Below are 27,703 nucleotides of genomic sequence, written 5' to 3' on the forward strand. Positions count from 1 at the left end.
GCAAGGAGGCCAAGCTTTTGGCTTTGCCAATTGTGAATTATGCTGTACGTGCTCATTCCAGTCTGACTCTTTGCAAACACGTGGACTGTACCCACCAAGCTCCTCTGTCCATGGAATTGTCCAGGTAAGAATACTGGAGTGAGTTGCTGTTTCCCACTCCAGGGGAATCTTCCCAGCCCAGGGATGGAACCCATGTCTCTGGTCTCCTGCACTGACAGTTGGATTCTTTACCACTGGTGCCATCTGGAAAGTCCTAGTATACTGTATACAACTGATGAAGAATTGTCTCAATCCATGAGTATGCCATTCGTTCAGTCATCTATTCAAAAAACACTAATTCAGCATTTGCTAGGTTCCTGGGGAAACAGGACACTAGGCTCTGGGAGATAACAAATGACTTCTGTTACTGCTCTGAAAGATTTTAGAGGCTATGAGGGTAAAAAAGAAATCTGTTACAACGTTTAAGTTCAATAAAATATTTTAGATCCTATCAAAACTATTCCAATTATCTTCACAACCCCACTATCTCAAAATCCAAGGGATGGGCCTGGTGGTCTCTGCCTAGCTTTCCCAACAAAGCAGAGAAATTGGACAAAAATAATGAAAGTTTCACGAGGTAGCTTCTAAAGGCAGGGAGTAGTTTTGCTTAGCCTGGACATTTGAAGCAGGCTATCTAAGGTGGTAATTATTTTAAATAGCGGCTTTCACATTACTTACAGTGTGCTTGCTCATTCTTCCTCCTTCCTCACCCAAATCCTTACTTTCACTTTAATGTCTGGACTGTGTGGGGACAACTCAGGTAAAGATTGTGAACGAACTTAAGGTTGAACAAAATGAAAGTTCTGCTTTATGGGAGCTCACATTGTAGGACAGTTTATTCAGGGGTGATAATTCAAAATAACCATCAGCTCTGAGGGCATCAACATATTCGCAGCCTGATCGCCGCTTCCCAATCACCAGAGCAGCCAGGAGAAGCAGGCTCGAGGTGGCGCCGATGGGCGGGCGCCAGGATGGAAGGCGGGGTTCATTCTGGGAGTCCCTGGAGGTAGCCAATGGCCACCTGGGAGACGGAGCTTTTGAAACCGACTGGCATGGAATCTGACCAATCAGAAGCTAATCTGAATAAACCGCCGAAGTGGTACCAGCAGAGTTTTGGCGCAGTTTGATAGGAGGTGCGGGTTGAAGAGCGATAGCTCAGAGAACCTGCTATTTGCTAATCTGTAAGAAAAGGTTTCAGTTTTTAAATAACTGGTTCAGCCATACTACCACATATGCCTGATAGCAGCACAGAAATAGTGCCTTTTTTTGTCTGCCAAGAGCATCACTTCCTCCTGAGAAAGTTTTTTTTTTTAAATTATGTAATTCATACAGGAGCTGCTGTTTACTTACAGACAGTGTTTGGTCTGAGGGTTGATACTGGCCACAGGTTTCTGGGAATGTTATTCATCTTCATTACCTAGCTCAGTGTCTGGCATACAATTAGGCACTCAGGATTTGTTTAAAAATAAGTGTACACAAGCCTTTAACTGTTGCTTTCTTTGATCTCACGCGTAAAGTCTCTAACCTTCTGACTCTGCCTTAATGAAAAGTCCCATTCTGTTTTAGCAGCTTAATTTAGATAGGTGCTTTATTTCGGTTTTTGGATACGAAATGCTGTTAGTTCTGATATTCAAATTTCTGTTTACGTCCCCCCTACCCCCCCAGTACAACCTGTACAAGTTCCAAGATTCTTGAATTTGACCCATTTCATAGTGTTGTCGGGCTTCCGGCACAGATCAGTCAGTAAAGAGTCTGACTGCAATACAGGAGACCTGCGTTCGATCCCTGGGTTGGGAAGGTCCCCTGGAGAAGGAAATGGCAACCCACTCTGGTATTCTTGCCTGAAGAATCCCATGGACAGAGGAGCCTGGGAGGTTACATTCTATAGGGTCGCAAGAGTCGGACACGACTAGTAACTAAGCACACGCGAATAATGTTGTCAGGTTTCAAGCAAACATCGGGTCTTGGGGAGAGCCTAGATCCAGGAACTAGAAAGAGGCTGGAATTCCTGCTCCAGATTTTCTTCTCTATGTATTCCTCTCTTTTTGCTTCTCTCATCAACATAGCCTTACCCTTAATTAAAATATTGATATTATCAATTTCCCATTACTGGAATTGTTCCAGCAGAGGCTGAATGACAATGACCATTTGACACCATGGTAGAAGACACATCCTTGTTGAGTGGGAGGAAGGGAAGTTAGGTCAGGTTACATCTTGGAGCTATTTTAAATGTAAGATATTATGATTTTGCCAACCTAGGCTCCCATATACCCAAGGATTGCCTTCCATTTCACTTTCTCACTGTGCTAAATAGCACCATCAGTTTGTCTTGTCTATATGCCTGTCCATTTTTGTGTGGAGTCAATCATTAGGTCTTCCTCCCAAAATCCTCTCAAGAAATAAGTTTTCTCCTAGTAGCTGTAGAGTTGTAGAAAAGGTAACAAAACGTGAGCTCCTTAACCTATGGTTAAATGTTAAGACGGAATCATATCAGGATTAGGAGGATAGGTTTTGGAGTTCAACAGCTCAAATCCTAGTCCCATTACTACTAGCTGTGTCATTGTGGAAAAATTACTCTCTGAAGTTTTTTCTTTAACTACAAAGTGGGGACCTACACTTTCTCGGTATATAATCACAAATATCCTGAGAGGCAGATAATATTCTCATATTAGAGACGGGGGCACCAAAGGAAAAAGCGATGGTAACATTTATTCAGGTGGAGTTGTCTAGAGGTTTCTCCAACAGGGAGTAAATGAAGAGTTACTGGAAGTTTTGCAAGACTGTCCTGCTACCTATAATGATAGATCGCAGCTTTCGGCAGGGTGACTGATCTAGGTAATTTCTGAGATCCTGTAATATGATCACTTACTCACATACGCAATTAATATTTTTTACCAGAATCTGTTTAAGGACCTGGGCATACAGCATACACAAGCAAAAAAAAAAAAAAAAAACCATACAATACACACACACACACATACAAAGAACTCTGCCTAAAAATATAAAAATACAGAAAATAATTTGTGCTGGATATACAACATATAAAACAAAAAAATAAATATGAAAATATATCATCTGATTGTCAGGTTTTTCATATACCCTTCATCTAGGTACCCAATAACTCCTGCCCTCCTTCCCAGCCCTCTCCCCCAACTTAAAGTATCAGAAACTAGAAAATTCTATTTCAGTTTGTATGCCACGCCCTCTCACGGGTCAAGGCTTATTCAAAGCTGGAAATCCAGAAAAGTGGCCTGGGCCTTGGGAGTTTCTGAAGGTGTAAGGAGAGATCACGGAACTAGTGTTCCGGTAGTTGTGGTTCCCGATGGGAAGCCAATTCTGGGGACCGGTAGTGGAGAGCGCTGGAGCTTGTTTCCGGCCACCTCAGCGGGAAGCGGAGACGCGAGTAGCTGGGTCTTCGGCAGCTGAGGTAGAGGTTTAACTGTTGTCCCGGCGGAGCAAGTCAGGACACATCTACGGCCGTCTGGGCCAGTGCTGGGTCTCCGTAGCCTGTAAAGATGGTGTTGCTCACGATGATCGCCCGAGTGGCGGACGGGCTCCCGTTGGCCGCCTCGATGCAGGAGGACGAACAGGTGAGCTGGTAGATCCTTAGGACCCCAAGTTCCTGCCAGAGCGCTATGCTGTCCGCCCCGGATTCCTTGTTCGGACGCGGGAGACCCCTGAGTCTTCCCAGGCGTTTCTGACTCCTCTGAAGTGCGTTTTCTCTTTTGACAGGGAAGAAGACTACCTGGAGAAAACTAACCTTTGCTGAAGGCGGGGGTAGATTTTTATGTTACCTATTTCTTATTAGAAAAACACTCCGGAGAAGGGATAGGTTTGGCTAATTGTGATCATCCAGTGTTCTGTAATTCTTTATAGACTCTGCTAAAATCCAGGATTTCTAATTTTTTTGCTGTTAATAAAGCTGACAGGTCCTGGGGAAAATCAGCTCCTAGTTCTTTAACTTCTTTCTGTAGCACCTGATCCTTGACCTAGCGTGCTGACATCTATTGAAAGCAGATGAGGTAATATTGCCACATATATGCACCTGTTTGAAGTTCAATATAGTACTTTCTTTCCCAGTTATGTCCAATTCCCACCTCCTTTAGTGAGCCTTACTAAATTCTTACTGTTGCAATTATGACCCCTGTGTTATATTTCTATAATGCCTTGTACTTTTGCCTTTGTCTTTCAATAAATTAAATTTCCTAGCAGGCAGATGACAAATCTTCGTCATTTTTGTATTTCCCATAGCTTTTACAATAGCAGTTTTAGTATAATAGGTGCTGAAAAATATGTTGCATTGATTAAAACAAACAAAAAAAAAGTCCCAGAAAAAAGCCCTAGATAGCTTCACAGGAAGAGGCTTTGTGCCTTAAAATCACAAGGCAAATTTCTGGTGTGAGTCCAGTTCCTGGAATAAGGTTGGGGAATTCTGGAAGAAAGGAGGCTAAGAATGAAATTTATATAATTTATTTAAATTTGTTTAAAGTGATCAACTTTTTTTTACTTTCTTATACAAGTAATTTAAAAAACTTTCAAGGCCTAAAAAAAGTTGAGTGCTAGAAAAAAAATATTTTGCGCATTTTTTAACCTTTCATTCATATATTCATGAAAAAAAACAACTCTCATTAAGCACATCAGGTGTGCCAAGCATGGTGTTCATGCAGGGGCTTAGGGAACATAGTCCCTACTTTCTTGGAGCTTACAGTTTAGTGGAGAAGCCAGATCACTAACAAATAACTGTAATGTAGATAATTGCTGTAGAAGAGGAAGAAGTTTCTGTGATTGAACGTGGAAAAGGTATCAAATACGTTTACTTTAACTTTTATGAGAACAACGATACAGATTGTGACGTTGTTATGTTGCTTAGTAGGTTATGCTGAGTGAAATATTTTCTATTCACTACACAAAACAAAGTCTAAGCTGATATAAAATCTGAAAAATATAGCATGCCCTGAACTTTGAATTGTGAAGTATTTTTCTCTTCTCCAGCATTAAACATTTTCTTGGACTATGCAGAAGGAGTGAAATTATTAAAATGAATGCAGAACATGATTTGAAACAAAGGAGATGGTGTAAGGAAATTTTCCTTGAAGGATATGTAGTTTGACTAAGAAATAGTTTTTGCAAGGGGACCGAAATCTGGTCAGTTTTCCAACTATTGCTTTGAATTCCAGTGTGGGCAAAGAATATAAAGTAGATCTGAAAGTCTGAATATCAGTAGGCCCTTATTCTTTGCCTTGACACTTTATTGAAAAAATTAGTTGGTTATACTGTGTGTTTCTTAATTCCAAATTAGGTATCAGTCTACCAAGATGGGTTCCTTTGTTTAATTGAAAAGGAAAGATATTTTACACAAAAATATTTTTATGATTATAATTCTGTAGTGATTTCCTTTAGCAGTTTTGACTTTGAATGATAACGTCCTTTCTAAACTTTTAACATCTGCAAAAATATAAATCTTTGACTTATTTTTTACTATTAAAATAGAGCACTGTACATTTAGAGAGAGTGCCTATGCATGCATGCTGAGTAGCTTCAGTTGTGTCCAACTCTTTGTGACCCTATGGACTGTAGCCTTTCACTCTCCTCTGTCCATGGGATTCTCTAGGCAAGAATACTAGAGTGGATTGCTATGCCCTATTCCAGGGAAATCTTCCTGACCTAGGGATTGAACTTGTGTCTCTTATGTCTCCTGCATTGGTGGGTGGGCTCCTTAGCACTAGCACCACCTGGGAAGCCCATAGAGTGCCTGCTATATACCAACCATTCCGCTAAGTCTGTTTAATGCATGATTTCATTTAGTCTTCATACAAGCTATTGTTGTTGTTTAGTTGCTAAGTCGTGTCTGATTCTTTGTGACGCCATGGACTATAGCCTGCCAGGTTCTTCTGTCCATGGGATTTCCCCAGCAAGAGTACTGCAGTGGATTGCCATTTCCTCCTCCAGAGAGTCTCCCTGACCCAGGGATCGAATCCATGTCCCCTGCATTGGCAGGCGGATTCTGTATTGCTGAGCCACCAGGGAAGCCCTTATATCAACTACTAGGATGGGTACTTTTATTATCTACATTTATAGATAAGGAAGCGCTGAGGCTAAGAGAAGAAAAGTCTCTTTAAGTCACACAGCAAAAATAGTACAACGGAATTTTTCACCAGGATTCCTTCCTTACCCTTCCCCTCCTTCCCTCCATCCTTTTTGCCCCTTCCTTTCTTCCTTATTAACCTACAACCACTGTGTTAGTTCCAGGTGCCTAACATAGTGATTTGATACTTCTGTCATCAGGGTTTTTTAACTTTGGCACGTTTGACATTTTGAAATGGATAATTCTTTGTTGTGGGAAAACTGTCCTGTGCATTGGTGGGTGTCTAGCCGTATCCTTGGCCTCTGCACCTTATATACCAATAGCACGACCACCACCCTCCCTCCAGTTTCACAACCAAAAATATTTCCTGACATTGTTGCATGTCATCTTTGGGGAGGTTAGGCAAAGTCACCCTTGGTTGAGAACCACTGTTTTGGTTTTTAAAGGAAAATTTTAACTGAGGTATAGTTGATTCTCAGTGTATAAGTTTCAGGTGTGAAGCATAGTGATTCACAGTTTTTAAAGGTTAGACTCCATTAGTAGTTATTGTAAAATATTGGCTATATTCTTTGAGCTGTACAGTATACTCTTGTAGCTGCTTATTTACTTTATACATAAGTAGTTTGTACCTCTTAATCCTCTACCCCTAGTGTGCCCTTCCTTCCTTCCCTCTCCTCACTGGTAACCACTCGTTTGTTCCTTTTAATCCATATCTGTCTGATTCTACACTGGAGCTTTAGTACCTAACTGTTACACTTTACTGCTTTGTTCTAAGATATTTTAATAATGTGTTTACTTCTTGGGAGTCTGGAAATTACTTTTTAAGAAATGGATATCTTGATCAAATAGTTTTATAGTTAAGTATCTTAATTGTCCAGGCCCAATAAATATATTCTTTCAGTTATTTACATTGATAATAGATGCTATATTTTAGGTAGTTGCTCCATGCTAGTCCCTACACAAACTGTCTTGTTGCTGTAGATGAACAGTCATTCAAGTAACACAATAGAGCTTTTTTTTTTTAAGATACAGAATACCTTATGCACTGTTTTCTCTATGCTTTAGCTAGAAATACAAGCCTAAGGTAGAGAGATGAACTTTTCCAAACTACACTAAGTGATACTCTGTTTCTTCCTTTGTGATGTATTTCTCCTTTTCAGATGTTTGCAATTTCTTTGCCTTTCTGTTCTACCTCAAAATACACCCTGTTGTCTTCTTTCATTACGTCTCAGCTCTGTGGACTTGAAGACAGTGTAGATGTAACTGAGTACAGAGCAGGGAACTCCAAGAGGCAGATGGTCTGTTGTACTGTTAAATTGCCACACTCCCCCAGTCACTGAGGGTTGATTAATCATCTTATTGTTATTGCTATTAGAGAAAGATGGTTGGTACTTGGTGATGCTGGCCTTTGATCAGTAGAGCTTAACAGGGATTTAAAAATGATAAGGGCTTAGCTAAACATTATTGTAAAGACAAAAGATGGCATTTGATACAACTACAGCAGTCATAAAGTGAAAGTCTCTCAGTTGTGTGACTGTTTGCGACCCCATGGTCTGTAGCCCATCAGGTTCTTCTGTCCATGGAATTCTCCAGGCAAGAATAGTTGGAGTGGGTTGCCATTACCTTCTCCCGACCCAGGGATTGAACTTGGGTCTCTTGCATTGCAGGCAGATTCTTTACCATCTGAGCCATCAGGAAAGCCCACCAGCAGTCCTAGGTAACAGCAATAAAAAGGATTGTGGTTGTGTGGCAGTTTACTGCCCTGTGCCTCCTATATTTTATGTACAGAACCACATCCTAAATACACTAATGATCTCAAGTTAGCTTCAGAATTTGTGAATACTTCCACATCCACTTTATTATTGGATTGCTAACAGCTGTCTTTCCTTTACACTGTGTACAAGTTTCATCAGGTCTGTTTTAGACGAAGTAGAAAACAGAATTAGGACATCTAATTAACTATTTTTAGATAGGCTAGCTGACTGTGGGCCCTTTGTGACTGTAATCTTAAAAGCAAACCAAGGGTTTATCTCTAAAGCCATGATTATGTTGTTACGTGAGATCTATCAATAGTTCAGAGCTGCCATGTAGTCTTGAGCATTTCCCATAAATTAGATTTGATATTAAATAGAAAGATACCACTTGGAATGTCGCTCGACCATCAGAGAAGCAATTTTAATTGTAGAGGTTGTATAGCACGCATAGGAGTAGGAACTTCAGGGGTAGACTGCCTGGGCACAAACCCTAGCCCCTCCCTTACTGGCCCCAAGTGCAGATATGCAACAAGTAGACATTGATGAATGAATAATTTTCTCAATATAAAGTTAATTTGTGACTGTTGTAGAAAATTCAGTAAATACAAAAGGACCAAGAAGTTAATGGTGGATTTTTTTTTTTTTTTTTTACTAAAGTAGTGGTAAAATTAAGTAATCCCTACTTAAATTATACCCACTTGGTATCTAACCTTAATCTTTGCGTATGTGTTTAAAATTAAATAATGGGTAATAACTGTAAGACTGTTCCACCTAATTTTTTCACATAGTGTATAATGAATGTCTGCTCATATCATTAAATATTACACATCATTTTGATGGTTCTGTAGTATTCCATTATGTAAATATATTCCATATGTTATGTCACCCATCCCCTATCCTATTATTGAACGTGTTTTTTGTTTTTGTATGTTGTTGTAGTTGTTTGCTTAACACATGTATGATGTTTATATATACTTTCAAAGATGTAGAATTGTTAGATAGAACACTGTGCAAAATTTTATAATTTCTAATACATATTGTCAGAATGACTACCGGAAAGATTGTGCCAGCATCGTTTCCCAGGAATGGCAATGCTAACTGAACCAGCAGTGTAAAATGTTGGTTGGCATGTCATAATTCCTATGCAGATATGTCCCTAGTATTGTACATTGGCATCATTGCTTTGTTCCTTGTAAATTCCTGAAATCGTAGCATGCTTTTGGCCATAGTCTCTGTGTTTCTCTCAGATTGCAGTAATGTTTACGATGCCTCTTATAAAGTCAAAGGATTTGTACCAATCTTCATTTGACCAACAGTTTTTTGCCATTTTTTAAAAATTGAAGTGTAGTTGGTTTATAATATTATGTTAGTTTCACACTTAGAATATAGTGCTTCAGTATCTTTATAGATTATACTTCATTTTAAGTAGTTATAAAATACTATTATTCCCTGTGCTGCACAATATATCCATGTATCTTATTTATTTTATACATAGTAGTTGTACGTCTTAATCGCCCCTACCCCGGTCTTGCCCTTCTTCCTTTCCTTCTCCCTAATGGTAGCCACTAGTTTGTTCTCTGTATCTGTGAGTCTGTTTCTGATTTGTTATATTCATTTAATTTTTTAGATTCCACATATAAGGGATAACATACAGTATTTGTCTTTCTCTCTGACTTATTTCACTAGGCATAATACCCTCTCTGTCTATCCATGTTGTTGCAAATGGTGGCATTTCATTTGCCATTTATTTATTTAACCATTTCCTTTAAAGGGCTCCCCTGCCTTCAGCTGTCAGAAAACTTACATTTAGCTTTTATGGTTGTAGTTATTTTACTGCTACTAATGTCTGAGTCCTGCCTCCAAAACACTGATTTAATTGGGTTTGGGGTGCAGATTGAGCAGGAATAGTGTTTTTTAAGATCCCCAGGTGATTCTAGTGTGAAGCCAAAGTTGAAAATCATTGATCTATGTTGGTATTATTTCTTGGCACTTTAATAGCCAAGGTTTGATCCCTGGGTCAGTAAGATCCCTTGGAGAAGGGCATGGCAACCCACTCTAGTATTCTTGCCTGGAGAATCCCATGGACAGAGGAGCCTTGTGGGCTACAGTCCATGGGGTCACAAAGAGTTGGACATGACTGAGCAACTAACACACTTTTAGTAGCCTCTGCAACTTTATTTGCATCCCTCGTATCTATTATCTTCCCTTGTGGCTCAGAGGTTAAAGCATCTGCCTCCAATGTGGGAGACCCGGGTTCCATCCCTGGGTTGGGAAGATCCCCTGGAAAAGGAAATGGCAACCCACTCCAGTATTCTTGCCTGGAGAATCCCTTGGACGGAGGAGCCTGGTAGGCTACAGTCCACAGGGTTGCGAAGAGTCAGACACGACTGATGCCACATAACAACATTGCTTAAGCAAACAGATTGACTCTACCACTCAAATTTAGGAACATAAGATATTGGCATTAGTTCAAAGCATGTGATGGTATTCACTCTCCCTAACTGGTTGGCCAGTCATGAGAAAAGCAATATATATATTAGCATTATTGTCTAATACAATAATGTTACTATATATTATACTCTTAATTATTACAAAGTGTTATTAATATATAACAATATATATGGTAATGTAGGAGTATTTCTCAAGCAAACAGCCTTATAATAAGTCATTGCTATAAAAACAGTTAAACTACAAATCAATACTTCTAATGGTCTCTGCTTGACTCCCCTGGTTCACCTCATACTTATTTACTTCCTTATTTATATTGAAATTTCCAGCTCACCATTTATTTTGTTTTATTTTGAGTTATGATTGACATATACCATTATATTAGTTTCAGATGTACAATACGATTCAGTATTTGTAGATACCGTGGAATCACCACAGTAAGTCTAGTTACCCTCCATCATGAAAAAATAGTTATGAAAATGTTTATTCTTTTTTTTTCTGGTGATGCAGACATATGTTTTACTCTCTTAGCAACTTTCAAATACATAATCCTGTATTATTAACTACAGTCCCCATGCTGAACATTGTATCCCCATGACCTATTTTATAATTGGAAGTTTGTGCTTTTTGATTTCCCTTTACCCATTTGGCCTACCGCCCCACCCACTTCCCCTCTGGCAGTCACCAGTCCATTCTCTCTGAGCTTGTGTTTTGAGCAAGATTCCACTCTTTTTTAATGGCTGAATACTATCCCACTGTGTATATATACTGCATCTTTTTTATCCTTTCATCTATTGAACACTTATTATAGGTTATTTTCATATCTTGGCTGTTGTAAATAATGCTGCAGTGAGCATAGCTTAGGGTGCATATATCTTCTTAATGTAGTGTTTAATTTTCTTCAGATAAATACCTAGAAGTTGAATTGCCGAATCATGCAGTAGTTCTGTTTTTAATTTTTTTGAGGGAACCCCCCATACTTTTTCCATTTGGGCTGCACCAATTTACATTCCTTCCAACAGTGCACAAGGGTTCCCTTTTCTCCACACCCTCACCAACGCTTGTTATATCTTGTCCTTTTGATAATAGTCATTTTAACAGGATGAGGTGATACCTCAGTGTGCATTTCTAGTTCACTATTCTAAATATAGCTTAAAATCCTATATTTCTACATTTGTTTATCTGCCAGTTACATAATTTTATTTTTGCTTCCTTGTTTCTATTCTCAGTTCAGTGGATCGCTGTGATCCACTAAGTTTTACTTTGTACTCTCTCACAGTTAGGCCTTAGGTCCAATCCCTGGGAGAACCCGGTATACTTTTCTATTTAAACGTTTAGTTATTAAGCATCTACCAAGGAGAGACTGTGTTATATCTTTCAATTCAGAATAAATAATCTAAAATAAAATAATTCCTTCCCGTCACACGGCAGAAGTTGTTTATTTTCCCCAGTATGTAGATGAATAAAGTATATTTGTTTCTCACTCTTCGTGTACTTCTTTTCCATTTTTGTCTACTAGGTTATTGAGGTATGATTTTCTCCTTTTGAAATGACTCTGCTATTTCCCCCAGTAGACTTTTTCCTCTCTTTAAAAAAACAGAAAATTGTGAAATCATTTAGAAATTGTTTGGGGAAATATTGCCTGTAATTTTGTCATCCAAATGTTACTATTTTCATTTTTTTATGAACATACCCTTGCTATCCAGACATTTGCATTCCAAACTTGGAAACCAAATAGATTTATTTAGTAAAGGATATCTTGACTTTCTAATCTTCATCCTTACTCTTACTTGTTTTTACCTAGTTGCAGTTACAGTGTTCAGAGTAATTTACAGTGATGGGTGCACTCATTTAGTTTTGCTTATACATCAAATACCGTAACACTTTATGGAAGATTTTGCATGCTATTTCAGCATAAAAATGAGATTCATTCTGTCTGTCTTTCCAGGACTTTCCTCTGAGTATAGAGCATGTTATGTGATTCTGTGCCAGTAACATGCAAGTGAAGTGGGTTAGGAGGAGGGCACTGACCTCATAGTGGAAATGGATTCAGCAAGTACCTTAAATGCAGTTGAGGACTATATTTTTGCTTTTTAGAAAATAACTAATGTGACTTTGTTGAAAAACTCAGGGTTTGGGCTCCCTTTTTTCTCTGAAAGTAGGCCACTTTTATTTTGTTAAATCTTACTAATGTTATTAACCTGTAAATGAAGGGCCTTATTTACATAGCGTCCTCAAAATCTGATACTTCTTACCAATTATTACTGTTTTTTTTTTTGTGGAACATTCTTAAATGAAGGTGTCTTCTTTCAGTCTGGCCGGGACCTTCAACAGTACCAGAGTCAGGCTAAGCAGCTCTTTCGAAAGTTGAATGAACAGTCCCCTACCAGATGCACTTTGGAAGCTGGTGCCATGACTTTTCAGTGAGTATAATCTTGATTTCTTTGTGATCATTTAAGTATGAAATACAGTAATTACTTGTAATTACACCTGAGAAGAATGGTAGCTTTTTTCAAACGAAAAGGTAACTGAAAATAGAGTCACTCTATGGAGGCAACTTTCTTGGCTCTAATTCTGCAAAACTGAAATCTTGGTTTCTGTATTCAGTTGGTGTACAGTAATTCACCCTGTTATCTTGTGTCCAGTAATGTTGTATGTATCATGCAGTAATAGATAACTTTTGCTTTGGGAGCTTCTTAGAGCCAGACACACATAGATTAGTACCCTTGCTTAAACGTTTACTGACACTGTAATCTTGAGAAACTCACATATATTTCACTAGGCCTCAGTTACCTCTATAAAATAGGGAATCATAGTTTTGTTAGGTTTATGAGAGAATCCCTGTATATCACTTAACATTTTGTCTGGCACATAGAGAATAGTTCAGTTCAGTCGCTCAGTCGTGTCCGACTCTTTGCGACCCCATGAATCGCAGCACGCCAGGCCTCCCTGTCCATCACCATCTCCCAGAGTTCACTCAGACTCACGTCCATCGAGTCCGTGATGCCATCCAGCCATCTCATCCTCTGTCGTCCCCTTCTCCTCCTGCCCCTAATCCCTCCCAGCATCAGGGTCTTTTCCAATGAGTCAACTCTTCTCATGAGGTGGCCAAAGTACTGGAGTTTCAGCTTCAGCATCATTCCTTCCAAAGAAATCCCAGGACTAATCTCCTTCAGAATGGACTGGTTGGATCTCCTTGCAGTCCAAGGGACTCTCAAAAGTCTTCTCCAACACCACAGTCCAAAAGCATCAATTCTTCAGCGCTCAGCTTTCTTCACAGTCCAACTCTCACATCCATACATGACCACAGGAAAAACCATAGCCTTGACTAGATGGACCTTAGTCGGCAAAGTAACGTCTCTGCTTTTGAATATACTATCTAGGTTGCTCATAACTTTCCTTCCAAGGAGTAAGCATCTTTTAATTTCATGGCTGCAATCACCATCTGCAGTGATTTTGGAGCCCCCAAAAATAAAGTCTGACACTGTTTCCCCATCTATTTCCCATGAAGTGATGGGACCAGATGCCATGATCGTCATTTTCTGAATGTTGAGCTTTAAGCCAGCTTTTTCACTCTCCTCTTTCACTTTCATCAAGAGGCTTTTTAGCTCCTCTTCACTTTCTGCCATAACGGTGGTGTCATCTGCATATCTGAGGTTGTTGATATTTCTCCCGGCAATCTTGATTCCAGCTTGTGTTTCTTCCAGTCCAGCGTTTCTCATGATGTACCCTGCATAGAAGTTAAATAAGCAGGGTGACAATATACAGCCTTGACGTACTCCTTTTCCTATTTGGAACCAGTCTGTTGTTCCATGTCCAGTTCTAACTGGTGCTTCCTGACCTGCATACAGATTTCTCAAGAGGCAGGTTAGGTGGTCTGGTATCCCCATCTCTTTCAGAGTTTTCCACAGTTTATTGTGATCCACACAGTCAAAGGCTTTGGCATAGTCCATAAAGCAGAAATAGATGTTTTTCTGGAACTCTCTTGCTTTTTCCATGATCCAGCAGATGTTGGCAATTTGATCTCTGGTTCCTCTGCCTTTTCTAAAACCAGCTTGAATATCAGGGAGTTCACGGTCCACGTATTGCTGAAGCCTGGCTTGGAGAATTTTGAGCATTACTTTACTAGCATGTGAGATGAGTGCAATAGGTATTATTTATTATTTAGAGAAAAGAAAATTATAAAAGATAATTTAGGAGCATCTAATCAGTGGTTGAAGGGCATGGCAACCCACTCCAATATGCTTGCCTGGGAAATCCCATGGACAGAGGAGCCTGGCAGGATACAATCCATGGGGTTGCAAAGAGTCACACATGACAGCATCTGTACAACAACAACAAATTAGTGGTTATAGACAATACATACAGCTGAGAGGGATCAAAGGGACTTTATTGGGTCTCAAATTACCTACAAATAATTGGTATTAAGTGTTTAATTATATGTCAAGTTAGAAGGTGCTAAAACAGGCAGGATTAAAAAAGAAAAAAGAGGACAAGAAGATCAGAGGAAAATAAGAAAGGAAAAGCTAAATAATCCTTAGTATCTTAGGAGCTCAGATACTGAGATAATATAGACCTGGGAAGAACCTATTGTGTTTAACTCAAATAACCAAGCTTCTACTCATCAAGAACAAGCAAACAAGTATACAGAATCAAAACTGAAACAAGACTCTGGCCTATTGGTTAAGAAAATAGTGAACATTAGGTTTTGTAAGTTATTTCAACATTAAATAATGTTCAGTTCAGTTCAGTTGCTCAGTGGTGTCCGACTCTTTGTGACCCCATGGACCACAGCATGCCAGGCCTCCCTGTCCATCACCAACTCCCAGAGTTTACCCAAACTCATGTCCATTGAGACAGTGATGCCATCCAACCATCTCATCCTCTGTCGTCCCCTTCTCGTCCTGCCTTCAGTCTTTCCCAGCATCAAGGTCTTTTCAAATGAGTCAGCTTTCCACATCAGGTGCCCAAAGTATTGGAGTATCAACTTCAACGTCAGTCCTTCCGATGGACACTCAGGACTAATCTCCTTTAGGATGGACTGGTTGGATCTCCTTGCAGTCCAAGGGACTCTCAAGAGTCTTCTCCAACACCACAATTCAAAAGCATCAATTCTTCGGTGCTCAGCTTTCTTTATAGTCCAACTCTCACATCCATACATGACCACTGGAAAAACCATAGCCTTGACTAGACGGACCTTTGTTGTCAAAGTAATGTCTCTGCTTTTTAATATGATGTCTAGGTTGGTTATAACTTTCCTTTCACATTATTTCCTTTCTAAATAACGTTCAGTTCAGTTCAGTCGCTCAGTCGTGTCCCACTCTTTGCGACCCCATGAATCACAGCACGCCAGGCCTCCCTGTCCATCACCAATTCCCAGAGTTCACTCAAACTCATGTCCATCGAGTCGGTGATGCCATCCAACCATCTCATCCTCTGTCGTCCCCTTCTCCTCCTGCCCCCAATCCCTCCCAGCATCAGGGTCTTTTCCAATGACTCAACTCTCCGCATGAGGTGGCCAAAGTATAGGAGTTTCAGCTTTAGCATCAGTCCTTCCAGTGAACACCCAGGACTGATCTCCTTTAGGATGGACTGGTTGGATCTCCTTGCAGTCCAAGGGACTCTCAAAGGTCTTCTCCAACACCACAGTTCAAAAGCATAAATTCTTCGGCGCTCAGCTTTCTTCACAGTCCAACTCTCACATCCATACATGACCACAGGAAAAACCATAGCCTTGACCAGACAGACTTTTGTTGGCAAAGTAATATCTCTGCTTTTGAATATGCTGTCTAGGTTAGTCATAACTTTCCTTCCAAGGAGTAAGCGTCTTTTAATTTCATGGCTGCAGTCACCATCTGCAGTGATTTTGGAGCCCCCAAAAATAAAGTCTGACACTGTTTCCACTGTTTCCCCATCTATTTCCCATGAAGTGATGGGACCGGATGCCATGATCTTAGTTTTCTGAATGTTGAGCTTTAAGCCAACTTTTTCACTCTTCTGTTTCACTTTCGTCAAGAGGCTTTTGAATTCCTCTTCACTTTCTGCCATAAAGGTGATGTCATCTGGATATCTGAGGTTATTGTTATTTCTCCCAGCAATCTTGATTCCAGCTTGTGCTTCTTCCAGCCCAGTGTTTCTCATGATGTACTCTGCATATAAGTTAAATAAGCAGGGTAACAGTATACACCTTGACGTACTCCTTTTCCTATTTGGAACCAGTCTGTTGTTCCATGTCCAGTTCTAACTGTTGCTTCCTGACCTGCATATAGGTTTCTCAAGAGGCAGGTCAGGTGGTCTGGTATTCCCATCTCTTGCAGAATTTTCCATAGTTTAGAGATGCTCAATTATAATATAGTATTTTTTATCTTTACTGTCGGTTAGGAACAAATGACCTAGGAAAGATCTCATGGAATTGAAAAGAAATTTTCTTCTGCCTCCTTCTTTATAATCTTATCTCTTCCCTTATTTGCATCTAAGAGCTGTTTGCTAAAGATGTATTCTTTGCCAGACCGTGTATTAAGTCTTGCCTTTAATGTTCTTAGCTTGTCCTCTTATAGCAGAGAGAGCCATATACGCAAACAACTTTGTGTATGTGCTATATGCAAGAAGTGCTATAGAGCAGAGAGAAGGAAGCAAGTTTTCAGGAAAGGGGACTCAACTCTGTGGAGTTCTAGGGTTCCTTAGGAGCCACATAGGAAGGACAAGGGATGGGGGATGTGTGTAATGCTTTGGACCCTTAAACTCCTACTTAAACTATAAAACTTATGACTTTATTTGCTATACATATTGGTCTTCTGGATATAATTTTGGCTCAAATAAAGAGTGCTGTGGCTAAAAACTCATTTGAAAACCACTGAGTAGCCAGCCTCCTTCTGAAAATATCTCAGACATGCCGTAATATAGCCTCCTCCAGACTGCCAGGGACAATTTGATGGACATGAGTTTGGGCGAGCTCCGGCAGTTGGTGATGGACAAGGAAGCCTGGCATGCCGCAGTCCATGGGGTTGCAAAGAGTCAGACATGACTGAGCAACTGAACTGAACTGAAGGCTGCCAGGGAGCTCACTCTCAAAGAGGAGTCAGTTCTGTTATTGAATAATTTGCAATTAATACAGAGTTCTTCTACCCTAGAAATTAGGAACTATTATTAGTCCTGAGATTGTTATTTTCTGTACCCAGTAATCATTGTGACATTAACTTCTAACTTTTTAGTGTTCACAAAAATTTCTAGTTCCACAATTCTTACAAATGGAATAAGTTTAAATGTGTGTATATTATTACTTGTTTACTATACATGATCAAAGGGCAGATGGAGTCACACCCCTGAGTTTTCAAGAAAAAGTCTTAAGTATTAAGATATTTTAGTTGAAGAATTATGTGATGAATAAATATGTCTAAATACTCCTTTTAGAATATGCTTCTAATAATGGGAAGATGTTTGTTTTCTAATTCTAGTTATTTATGGTTTGTGATTGACTTTCTGATTTCATTAGCCTCAGAGGCCTTGGGCTTCAATATTTTCAAGTTTGTATAAGGAATTTCCTGGTGGTCCAGTGGTTAGGACTCTCCCCTTCCCCTGCCAAGGACCTGGGTTTGATCCCTAGTCAGGGAACTAAGATCCTGCAAGCCAGGTAGCATAGCCAAAAACAAAGTTTGTATGGCACCGAGAGTCTGTTTCAGACTGTTGGGAGTGTTATTAATCTACAACAATTTTTTCATGCTTTTTTAATTTTTGTCTCTTCAGTTACATTATTGAACAGGGAGTATGTTATTTGGTTCTGTGTGAAGCTGCCTTCCCTAAGAAGCTGGCTTTTGCCTACCTAGAAGATTTACACTCAGAATTTGATGAGCAGCATGGGAAGAAGGTGCCAACTGTGTCTAGACCCTACTCCTTTATTGAGTTTGGTAAGTTTTTGTGCCTTACTTCTCTACCAGGGGGGTAGACAATGCAGAGAAGCTATTGATACAGTTTGACTTTTTGTTTAAAGCTTGCCGACTAATGTTTTGGATTCTGCCTCCTCTCCTATTCCATGTCTTTTTTCCTTTTGAGTGAATGAGGCTTCCTTCTCATAAGTATTAATAATTGTCTCTGGCCTTTTGATATTTTACCCATAGAGCTTGTTGCCCTTTGCTCTTTTTTGTAATTTGTTTTGATTCTTCATTAGGGTAAAAAAAACTGAAGATCCAGATTGACATGTAATTCCTGAGTTCTTCTTTTTCCCAATTCAGTGTCTTCACCCCCCCACACACATACACTCACAGTGAGACCCATTTTATGGAGATCAGAATTTGGAAATCAGAAAGAATGGTATTTTGTTTCTTTTAATAGAACAAGATCCTCTAATTTAAGTACTAAAAGATATCTGGTATTGGGGCACAACAGTTGCTACAGGCAGAAGTAGTGAGCAAGGGTGTCCATATTTGTACAAGAATTATAGAAAGACTCATTATTCCTCAGAGGTGGTAAAATTTAGGATGGCAGCATATCAAAGGAAATGTCCTATAAGTAGGAGGGAGAACAAGTATGATTAGATTACATCATTGACATTTTTAGTTAAAAAAGAAACTGGTTTTGAATACTACCTCTGGATTTCTGAAGTGTTTCAAGTTTGCTAGATAAATGAGTCCTCTTGCTTTGTAGAAATAAAGAAAACGTATTATAGCAAAGCATTACAGTGTTTCAAAACTAAACTCTCCAAGTGCTAGTTTTATCATGTCTGGTTTTGCAGTTTTTATTTTTGTAGGCAATAGGAGTTCAGTAAAGCCAAGAAAAAAATAAGACTGCTGTATCAAAGTCACACAGGAAATAGTTGGTATCCTCAAATTAGCTTAAAAGATTGTATACAGAGATATGAACGGATTACAGATGAACTGTAAGGTACAGTAACATGAGACCAGTAGCATGGTAATTGTTACCAACCCTAGGCTTGCATGGATAAATGCAGTTTCTGGAACTGGGAAGGAGAAAGTTTATAGAAAAGGCCAATTTCAAAGGAGCAGTAACTTTTGGTGGAGGAATACTACCAGCCCAAGATGACTTCTCAGGGAGGAGATCGAGGAATAAATCACTATCACTGTCCACTCTCATTCCCTACTCTTGGGGTGTCCTCTTTGGCTTAACCTAATTGGAAACTAGACAGCAAGGAACCCATTGATGTAATTCATGCAGGTTAGCTTCCCAAAGCAGAAAGCAGGGTGCAGAAGGGTGGGAGGAAGTTTAAAGAGGCAAATAAAGGGAAGCCAATACACTATCTTAAGATTTTAGCTAAAAGTTGAAAATATAATCTTTATTAATTTTTCTTTTCATAGTTTTATGATATGCAGACATTGGCAGACATGAATGAGCATGCAGTTTTGTAGTAATAATTTGGGAAATTCCCTGTCACACTTGATACTCATTCAAGAGTCTGGCTAATCATGGACAGTTCAGAACCAGGACTAAACTCAGAATATACTCTTACCTACTTCTTTGATGGACATGAAAGAAATTGTTACCAGTCACTTTTCTTCATCATTATAGATACCTACATTCAGAAAACCAAGAAGCTTTACATTGACAGTCGTGCTCGGAGAAACCTAGGCTCCATCAACACTGAACTGCAAGATGTGCAGAGAATCATGGTTGCGAATATTGAAGAAGTGTTACAACGGGGAGAAGCACTCTCAGGTATCTAAAGGCAGTACGAGTCTTACGAGCAAGTGGTTCTTATTCCATAGGCAAGGATAGCTTATTTGGGGTTACCGTTTATGCTGTCAGATTCTATCTAGTACTATTAAGAATTCATTTCTCCAAAATGGATTACATTACAAGCTTCCCATATGATATGTTTCTTCCTAGTGTGGTTAGTTTCTATTGAGTTGGAACAGTGTAAAGTCTCATTCCATGTAAGAAACAATTACTGTTTCCCAGGTATTTACCAAGTTAGATTAGTATTTATAGAAACACGTAAGGAAAACGAAAAGAAGAATGAGAGGACATTGTCAAAGGTTTATGCCAATGGTTTCATAAGTAGCTGCTCCAGGAGACTTTACTGCTGCCAGATCAACTGTTATAAAATACCATTTCATCAAGGCGTTCCTCTGCAGAAAAACTTCTGAGACCTGTGACTACAAGATCTAGTCTGGTCTCAACTTACTTTTCATTCATCCAGTCATTATTAATTGAATACTCATAATGTGCAAGGTGGGCTTCCCCAGTGGCTCAGCATTAAAAAATGTGCCTGCAGTATGGGGGCCGCAGGAGACACGGGTTCGGTCCCTGGGTCAGAAAGATCCCCTGGAGGAGGAAATGGCAACCCACTCCAGTTTTCTTTCCTCTAGAATCCCGTGGACAGAGGAGCCTGGTGGGCTACATTCCATAGAGTCGCATAGAGTTGAACACAACTGAAGCCACTTAGCAGCCAATGTGCAAGGCACTGTATTCTCTGTTGTGGAAGATAAGGAGATTGCAAAAGTGTTTCATTCTCCCTGGTTCACAAACATTCCGCCTCAGCCAGTTCAGTGTCTTCATCATCCTGGACCTTCCTTAAACTCTAGATAAGAACTGCCTCTACAAAGTAGCCTTCCCTGATCCGTACAGCCCCTGACGCATTAATCTCCCTACTCCTTCAAATTCTTAAAACACTTACATATTTTACGTAATGTAAAAAAGCATGTAATGTTTTTTAGCACATGGGGTATGTATATGTGTGTGTACTAATTTACCTAAAATATATAACTAAAGTTTAAATGTTACCTAAATGTTTAATGTGAGCATATATGCTGTTTTATATCTATTTTATATACTTATTTTATTTCTTTCACAGTAATCATCACAGGTAGTTGGCTTAATGTATATTTTTAAAATTCAGCCTTGTTACATATTCATGATTAAATGCATGCGAAATCACCTCAGTCATGTCCTACTCTTTGTGACCCCATGGACTGTAGCCCGCCAGACTCCTCTGTCCTTGGGATTCTCCACGCAAGAGTACTGGAGTGGATTGCCATTCCCTTCTCCAATGAATAAATGGGTTTTCCTTTATTATGAACTTCAGATTTTAACCTTCATGTTTATAGTCAGCAATTGTCCCACTGTATATAGCTTCATACTCTTTAAACATCAGTTTTTGGATAAGTGAGTCTATATAAATTTTCATCATAGCAGACTCACAGGTTCTACTCAGGATAAAGTAAACCAGTATAGGAAACTTTTTTAAAGCCAAAATTTATAAACTGCTCAATTAATCAAGAGCATATGGGATTTCCTTCTAGTGCTTTGCTAATTGCTCTAGTGTTGATATGCTGATTAAAAACAAAGTACATTTTTACCCTTAAGAAACTTCATGTGATTAGTAAGATAAGGAACATTGTCACAGAGTAACAAATATCTCTTGAACATTTATATTGTGCTAGGCAATATGGTAAGGGGACTTTACATATATTTTATTTATTCTTTAGAGTAATCCCATGTGAAGTGGGTGGTGTCAAACCAGTTTTACAGATAAAGAAGCAAAGACTCAGAAAAGTACTTCTCCAAGCAATAGCTTTGTTTTTATGATACCATGTGTTTCCAGTGTTCATATGTAAAGAAATTCTCATAAACGTTGCTTACTTTATATGACCTAATATTTATTTCTCTTCCCAGTTTTTCTCAGCAGATTTAGATTCATTTAGTAAATACTTATTTGTGGAGCACTGACTATATGCCAGATCCTGTTCTAGGCACTAGGAATATAGTAAGAAACACTGTAGTAGTTAAAAACCTCTGTCCAGTCTGTTAAACTGACCGGAAAGATTCCTTGCAGTATTGTCATGGCTGTTTCTCATCCCTTAACTGTTTTTTTGCATGACAAGGTGCTTTTCTTACAGGACAAGTTACTAATTTCAAAATGGCTGACATGCCTGTGTTATTAAGTAATGCCACATTTCTCAATCAAAACCAGTCCCTATTAAGCAACTCCAAATAGTCCAAAAGCATTCTCCAAGGAAGACCAAATAGATTCAGATTGCAAAATAGTTTCTCAAAAATTTAAAGAAGTGAGAAGTTTGATTAGAAGTTATGCCAAACTGAGAGTTTGTTTTTATTATTAAAAATATGCCATATATTTTAAGCCCAGTTTAGCTTATGTGTATCTGGTTATTTCTCTAAGTGCTTTGTTAACAATTAAAAGAAGATAATGACATTACAAATGTTCGTATAGGGAAAAAAACTTTGCAGAAGATTCTAAAAAGCTTAATTTAGTATATATTGGTAGTTTTCTAGCACCTGTGATTGTATTTTCATTGTAATATAGCTTTCCTATGTCTGCTAAAATACAATTTCTGATAGTGTTATCTTCATAATAATAGTCTTTACCATCTGGAAAGTTTTAGAAATTTGGTAGTAGTCACTGTTGAGATACAGCTTAATACTCAGTGTCTGGTTCATTGAATTTTCTGGTTACCTGCATTTTTCATCTTACCTGGATTATCATTTGTCAAAATATGAGAGAATATGATTTAAACCATTAAGAGATTATGAAGATAGTTGCTATCAGCTAACGTTTATCATGTGTTTACCATCATGTAGGCATTGTGCTCACTTTACAGATATTCTATGATATGGTTACTATTATTATATATTCCCTATTTTTATATACAAAGAAGTTGGGTCTTAGGCTGAGTTGCGCAGTATCATATGATTGGTACAGTGGAGATTTGAACTAGGGTCTGAGGCCAGACCCTGGACTCACTCTACAGCCTCAAGAATTTGAACATAAGTTGAACTGATTATTTGAAAATGCATTGTAGATTTTACAGTGCTTTGGGATCATGAGTAAATCAGTGTATACAACCTTACCCTTAAAAAAAAAAAAGATAATTTCAGCTTCACGATTTGAAGTAGTGCTACTCATTTAGGTTATTTTTGTTCTTAATACGGTTGATAAAATACTTTAAGGGACTAATTAATGTTATCCTTTTTTTCCCTTTTGACAGCATTGGATTCGAAGGCTAACAATTTGTCCAGTCTGTCCAAGAAATACCGCCAGGATGCGAAGTACTTGAACATGCGTTCCACTTATGCCAAACTTGCAGCAGTAGCTGTATTTTTCATCATGTTAATAGTGTATGTGCGCTTCTGGTGGCTGTGAAGTAGTGAATCCAGTCACTGGCAAGGGAGAACCTAGCACCCGACAGGTGTATGTTTTCAGGAAGCTGAGCGCACAGAGATGTGTATTAGAATCCAAGTGGAACTTCTGCCTTTAAAGACCTTGCAAGAAAAGACATGGCCTGAAAAGGAAAGGTTACACCTCATTTAATGAAGCTTAGCCCTATGTAGAAAGCGTCTTTCCGGGGCAGAGGCTTTCTCTGGGTGCTAAGCCATATACATTAGGGAACAGTAGATTGTTTTATTTGTTTTTTTTCCCCTTCCAGTGTTTTACATTTTTCAAACAGCACTGACTGGGGCATTCTCATTCTCTAATGGAGCCGTCAGTGAGATTTGGCTTAACCAACCTATGCTAGCAAGTCTGAAATCCCTTCAGAGAAGGCAGCCCTTCAGGAAGTTTTTTGACTCTGTTTAATCAACATTCCTTTTGTTGGTGACATTTGTGATTTTCAGGAATCTGAGTTGTTTGATGGCCTTTTAAACAAGACTCCAGTATGTGAAGGTTAATTGCTGTGCTGCAAGATACCCTGTCTATTGGCCCCTGTAGGAAGTTAACCTTGTTTTTCATTTATGATAATTTGCTTATTGCACAATTGCTTTAGAGTTAAATGAATTAAATGAATTATATTAAGATGCGTTGAAATTATATTATAGCACTCCTTGATTAAGAAGCAAAAATGTTTTCTGTCATTTACTCTTAAAAGACTTAAAATTAGTTTGGGACATTGTTGATTTTATTTTTCTGCATCTGGTTTATATTAATATAAGAGTGAGTATAGCATATAGCCAGAGGCCCCTGACTTATTGGGAAGACAGGCCAGCTCATCACTACAGCTTTTTCCTCTTTCCTCACTTCTTCACTATGATTTTCCCCCCTCTTCCTCCTGCCACAACTTGCTAAGGTTTTTTTAATTGCTCTGAGCCCTATAGTTTCATGTCCCATAACTATCCTCTCCGTACATTCTCAAATTTCAAAATGGAAGATAATCAGTTGCATAGTTAATTAAATTGAAAATTTTCAGAGCAACTACTCAAACTACTAAACATATTTATCTAAGAAAATCTGAGAGCACCTCATATCTGCTTCAGTTATGTAATTCTCTAAGAATGTTCTAGAGATAGGCAACTCATTTACAGTAGATTCTGTTAACAAATAAAAGTACCTGATTTTTCCCTTTTTTGCTCAGGGATAATGAGAATTTCCTTTTACCTTCTGAGGTAGAATTTTTTAAATGGGGAGAATAGGCCTTTTAAATATTGTCACAAGAGTCTACAATATAACCTCTAATTCCTACACATACTGCAAATATTTCTTTAAATTGTACAGGAAAATGAACCAACTTCTTATTTCTTAAGATCTTTGGAAAGAACTTAAACCAGTAAGCAGTTTTATAACTCAGGATCATCAAATCTACTGTTCTGATTCCTGATAGAGGAAAAAAAAAATCTTTTCTTTAAACCACGGCAAGGAGAAATGCTTATTTTATTCCTGATAATTTATAGAACTAGAATAAAAATTTTTTCTTCCCACTTTGGACCTCTCTCTGCCAATTGGAGTTTTGTGCATGAAATAAGAAGTTACTTTTTATAGAGAATAAGTGCTTGAAGTCCCTAAAAGTCTTGTCCCTAAGTAATGATGTTGGTAATAAAAGCCTTTGAAAGGCTGAAAACCTAAATAGTAGTACCATAGCATTTGGTACTTCTGTAGAAGTGGAGAGTGAGTGGCAGCTCGTTGTTGAGAGTTGCATGCTGCAACCAAGTGGTCAGCAATGAAATAAATACTTCTAGAATGTTCCCTTCAGTGTGAAGCTTTGTTATCTACTATAGTTAATTTACATGCACATATTCTTCTAGATACATTCCTACCTAAATTCAGAGGGTTAATTAGAAAATGATATGGGGTGGGGGGTGAATAACAAAGGGATAAAGTAGTTTATGATGGCCGAAAATGAGAGAGCAGGACTGTCATAATATGGCTCCTATTTGTGTTCTTTATTGGCAGAAGTGCGAAGATCTACCTAGGTGGAATGAACCAGCAATCAAACAGACATCTAAAATGGAATGTGATAAATACAGTTCAGGGTTATCGAGGGCACATTAAGAAAGGACACCTAGTTTACTGTGACAAGGAGGATGGTAAGAGGAGAGTGTGACTTCCCACACAGAGTCAGTGACTTGAGCAAAGTCATGAGTTAAAAGAATGAGGCACATTTTGGGGGATTGTATTGCTTGGTTTGGGTTTCACTGGTGGCTCAGATGGTAAAGAATCTGCCTGCAGTGAGGAAGTTTGATTGTTGGGTCAGGAACATCCCCTGGAGAAGGGGATGTCGATTATGTCTTTGTCTTTGTAACCCATAGGCTGTAGCCCACCAGGCTCCTCTGTCCATGGAATTCTCCAGGCAAGAATACTGGAGTAGGTTGCCATGCCCTTATCAGGATCATCCAGACCCAGGGATTGAACCTGGGTCTTCTGTATTGCGGCCAGATTCTTTGCCATCTGAGCCACTAGGTAAGCCTGATTGGTGGAGGCCACACAATTAAGGCTTTTGGTTAGTGTATTTAGCAGAAGTGACTGAGCCGTATGTGGTTTCTTTTTAGCTCAGCAAAAAGGCAAAGACAGAGGTCGTACAGATGTTACTACTATAATTGCACATTAACTAATTGAACCAAATAGCTTTTACTTTTCAAAAGTCCCCAAAGAAAAGTTTGTAGCATATGTGACATAGTTTGAGGTAGAAGGAGCAAATTGAGTCCCACATCCTTTTAATCATTATAGGTAGGGTTGACCCAACAGTCAACTGTCTAGAGCAGTTTAATCACTCTGTTTTAATAAAGTTTATTTCAAGTGCTGTGATTGAGTCCATGTTTTAGATTAGAAAAGTTGTTGGAAAAGAAATTTGAGTTTCATATACTCATCAAAACTGGACTAATTTTTTTTTCTTCCATAACCTTCATTAACTGAGCACATTATTAGGCATTTTACATATATTATTACAGTCCCCTCATAACCATTTTCCCAGGTTGCCCAAGGTCACATAGCAAGTTGAAGTACCTGGGTTCAAATCCAGCACTGATAGGCATCCAACCACTACCTGTACTGTTTATTCCTAAATTATGATGTAGATGTGTTTGTTCTAAGCACTATTTCACTTTGTCCTATCAGGTTATTAGTTTTTATTTTTTGGAAAAGGTTTTTGTTTTGTATATGTATACAATTTCATTTTATTATTTCTATCTCTTTTTCATTTCCTTATCTGTCATTTTTCCCTTTATTCCTTTTTAATAATTTTTACTCTTGGGTTCTTGTTGGCCTTTTCTCACTCTTGGTTTGTAACACATTTTATTTGCTCCTTTTACATTTGATCTTAATGTTAACTCAGCATTTTTCTACATCTGATTCACTTAAGATTTAGCAAAATGATTTTTAAAAATCTCCCTCTTTTTTCTTACGTCCTTTTGCTCATTCTCTTTCCCTGCCCCCTACATTTTCTATTCCTTTCCATTTTACTTCATTTCCCTAGATTCTGCTTTTACTTAGGAGTTACTGTTATGCTACAGCTTTACTTCTGTAAGTGAGAGCTTTAAAATTAACTGTTAGACTTACTATTTTTATATCCTAATTTATCTTACCTTCTGTTGATTTCATAACATACTGTGTTCTCTTATCAGTCAATGCAGATATGCCCCTGCTTTAAGGAATCCCTGTACACAATATTACAAACACTGCAAGGATTCTTCGAGAACAAGCTCCTCTGGTTTGTCTTCAGTATTAGGTGCTTCAGCTCTCACTTGTGTTACGGATGGCTCCAAATGTACCTGTCTGTGCTCACACTGAGATCTAGATCCAGTTATTTTGCTGCTTGTTGGATATCTGTTTTGAGTATTCCATAGAACTTTAGTGCACTTGAAACATCTTACTGCCTTCACAGTTAAAACCTATCCTGTGCTTCCTAAGGCATTTCTAACTTTTAGACATCACCTGCCACTCCTTTACCTCAGCTACAAGTCAGGAATTGCATATGACTCCTCAGTTTTCTCCTACTACCTCTCAACTATTAAAACTTGGTTTTCTTAACCTCCAAAATAGGCGTCCTTTATCACTTCCTTGCTTTTTGGCCTAAGATTCAAGCTTGTTCAAGCTCTTTAAGTTGGTCTCCTGCAGCAGCCTCCTTACACAGGTCACTCTTTCATCCCAGTATTACTAAGTTATTAATACCAGAGATGTTCATAAAGAGCCAGTCATGCCCCA

The 27,703-nt window shown here is 38.7% G+C and overlaps 1 protein-coding gene across 3 annotated transcripts; it reads left to right on the forward strand.

Moving 5' to 3' along the window:
- The first annotated feature begins 3,433 nt into the window (after positions 1 to 3,433).
- SEC22B (SEC22 homolog B, vesicle trafficking protein) lies at positions 3,434 to 26,276 on the forward strand. 3 transcript variants are annotated; one of them, XM_052636911.1, is made up of 6 exons: positions 3,434 to 3,629; positions 12,640 to 12,749; positions 18,070 to 18,230; positions 19,846 to 19,992; positions 23,283 to 23,343; positions 25,457 to 26,276. In XM_052636911.1, the coding sequence occupies exons 1-6, from the start codon at positions 3,555 to 3,557 to the stop codon at positions 25,605 to 25,607; spliced, it is 705 nt and encodes a 234-aa protein (XP_052492871.1). In that variant the 5' UTR covers positions 3,434 to 3,554; the 3' UTR covers positions 25,608 to 26,276. The 3 variants fall into 3 exon arrangements, with proteins under 3 accessions (XP_052492871.1, XP_052492870.1, XP_052492873.1); XM_052636910.1 differs by having other exon boundaries at positions 23,283 to 23,412; positions 25,457 to 26,274; XM_052636913.1 differs by lacking the exon at positions 25,457 to 26,276 and having other exon boundaries at positions 23,283 to 25,235.
- Positions 26,277 to 27,703: the final 1,427 nt, after the last annotated feature.

The sequence above is a fragment of the Budorcas taxicolor genome, chromosome 3, assembly GCF_023091745.1.
Source record: "Budorcas taxicolor isolate Tak-1 chromosome 3, Takin1.1, whole genome shotgun sequence".
Lineage (NCBI taxonomy): Eukaryota > Metazoa > Chordata > Mammalia > Artiodactyla > Bovidae > Budorcas > Budorcas taxicolor.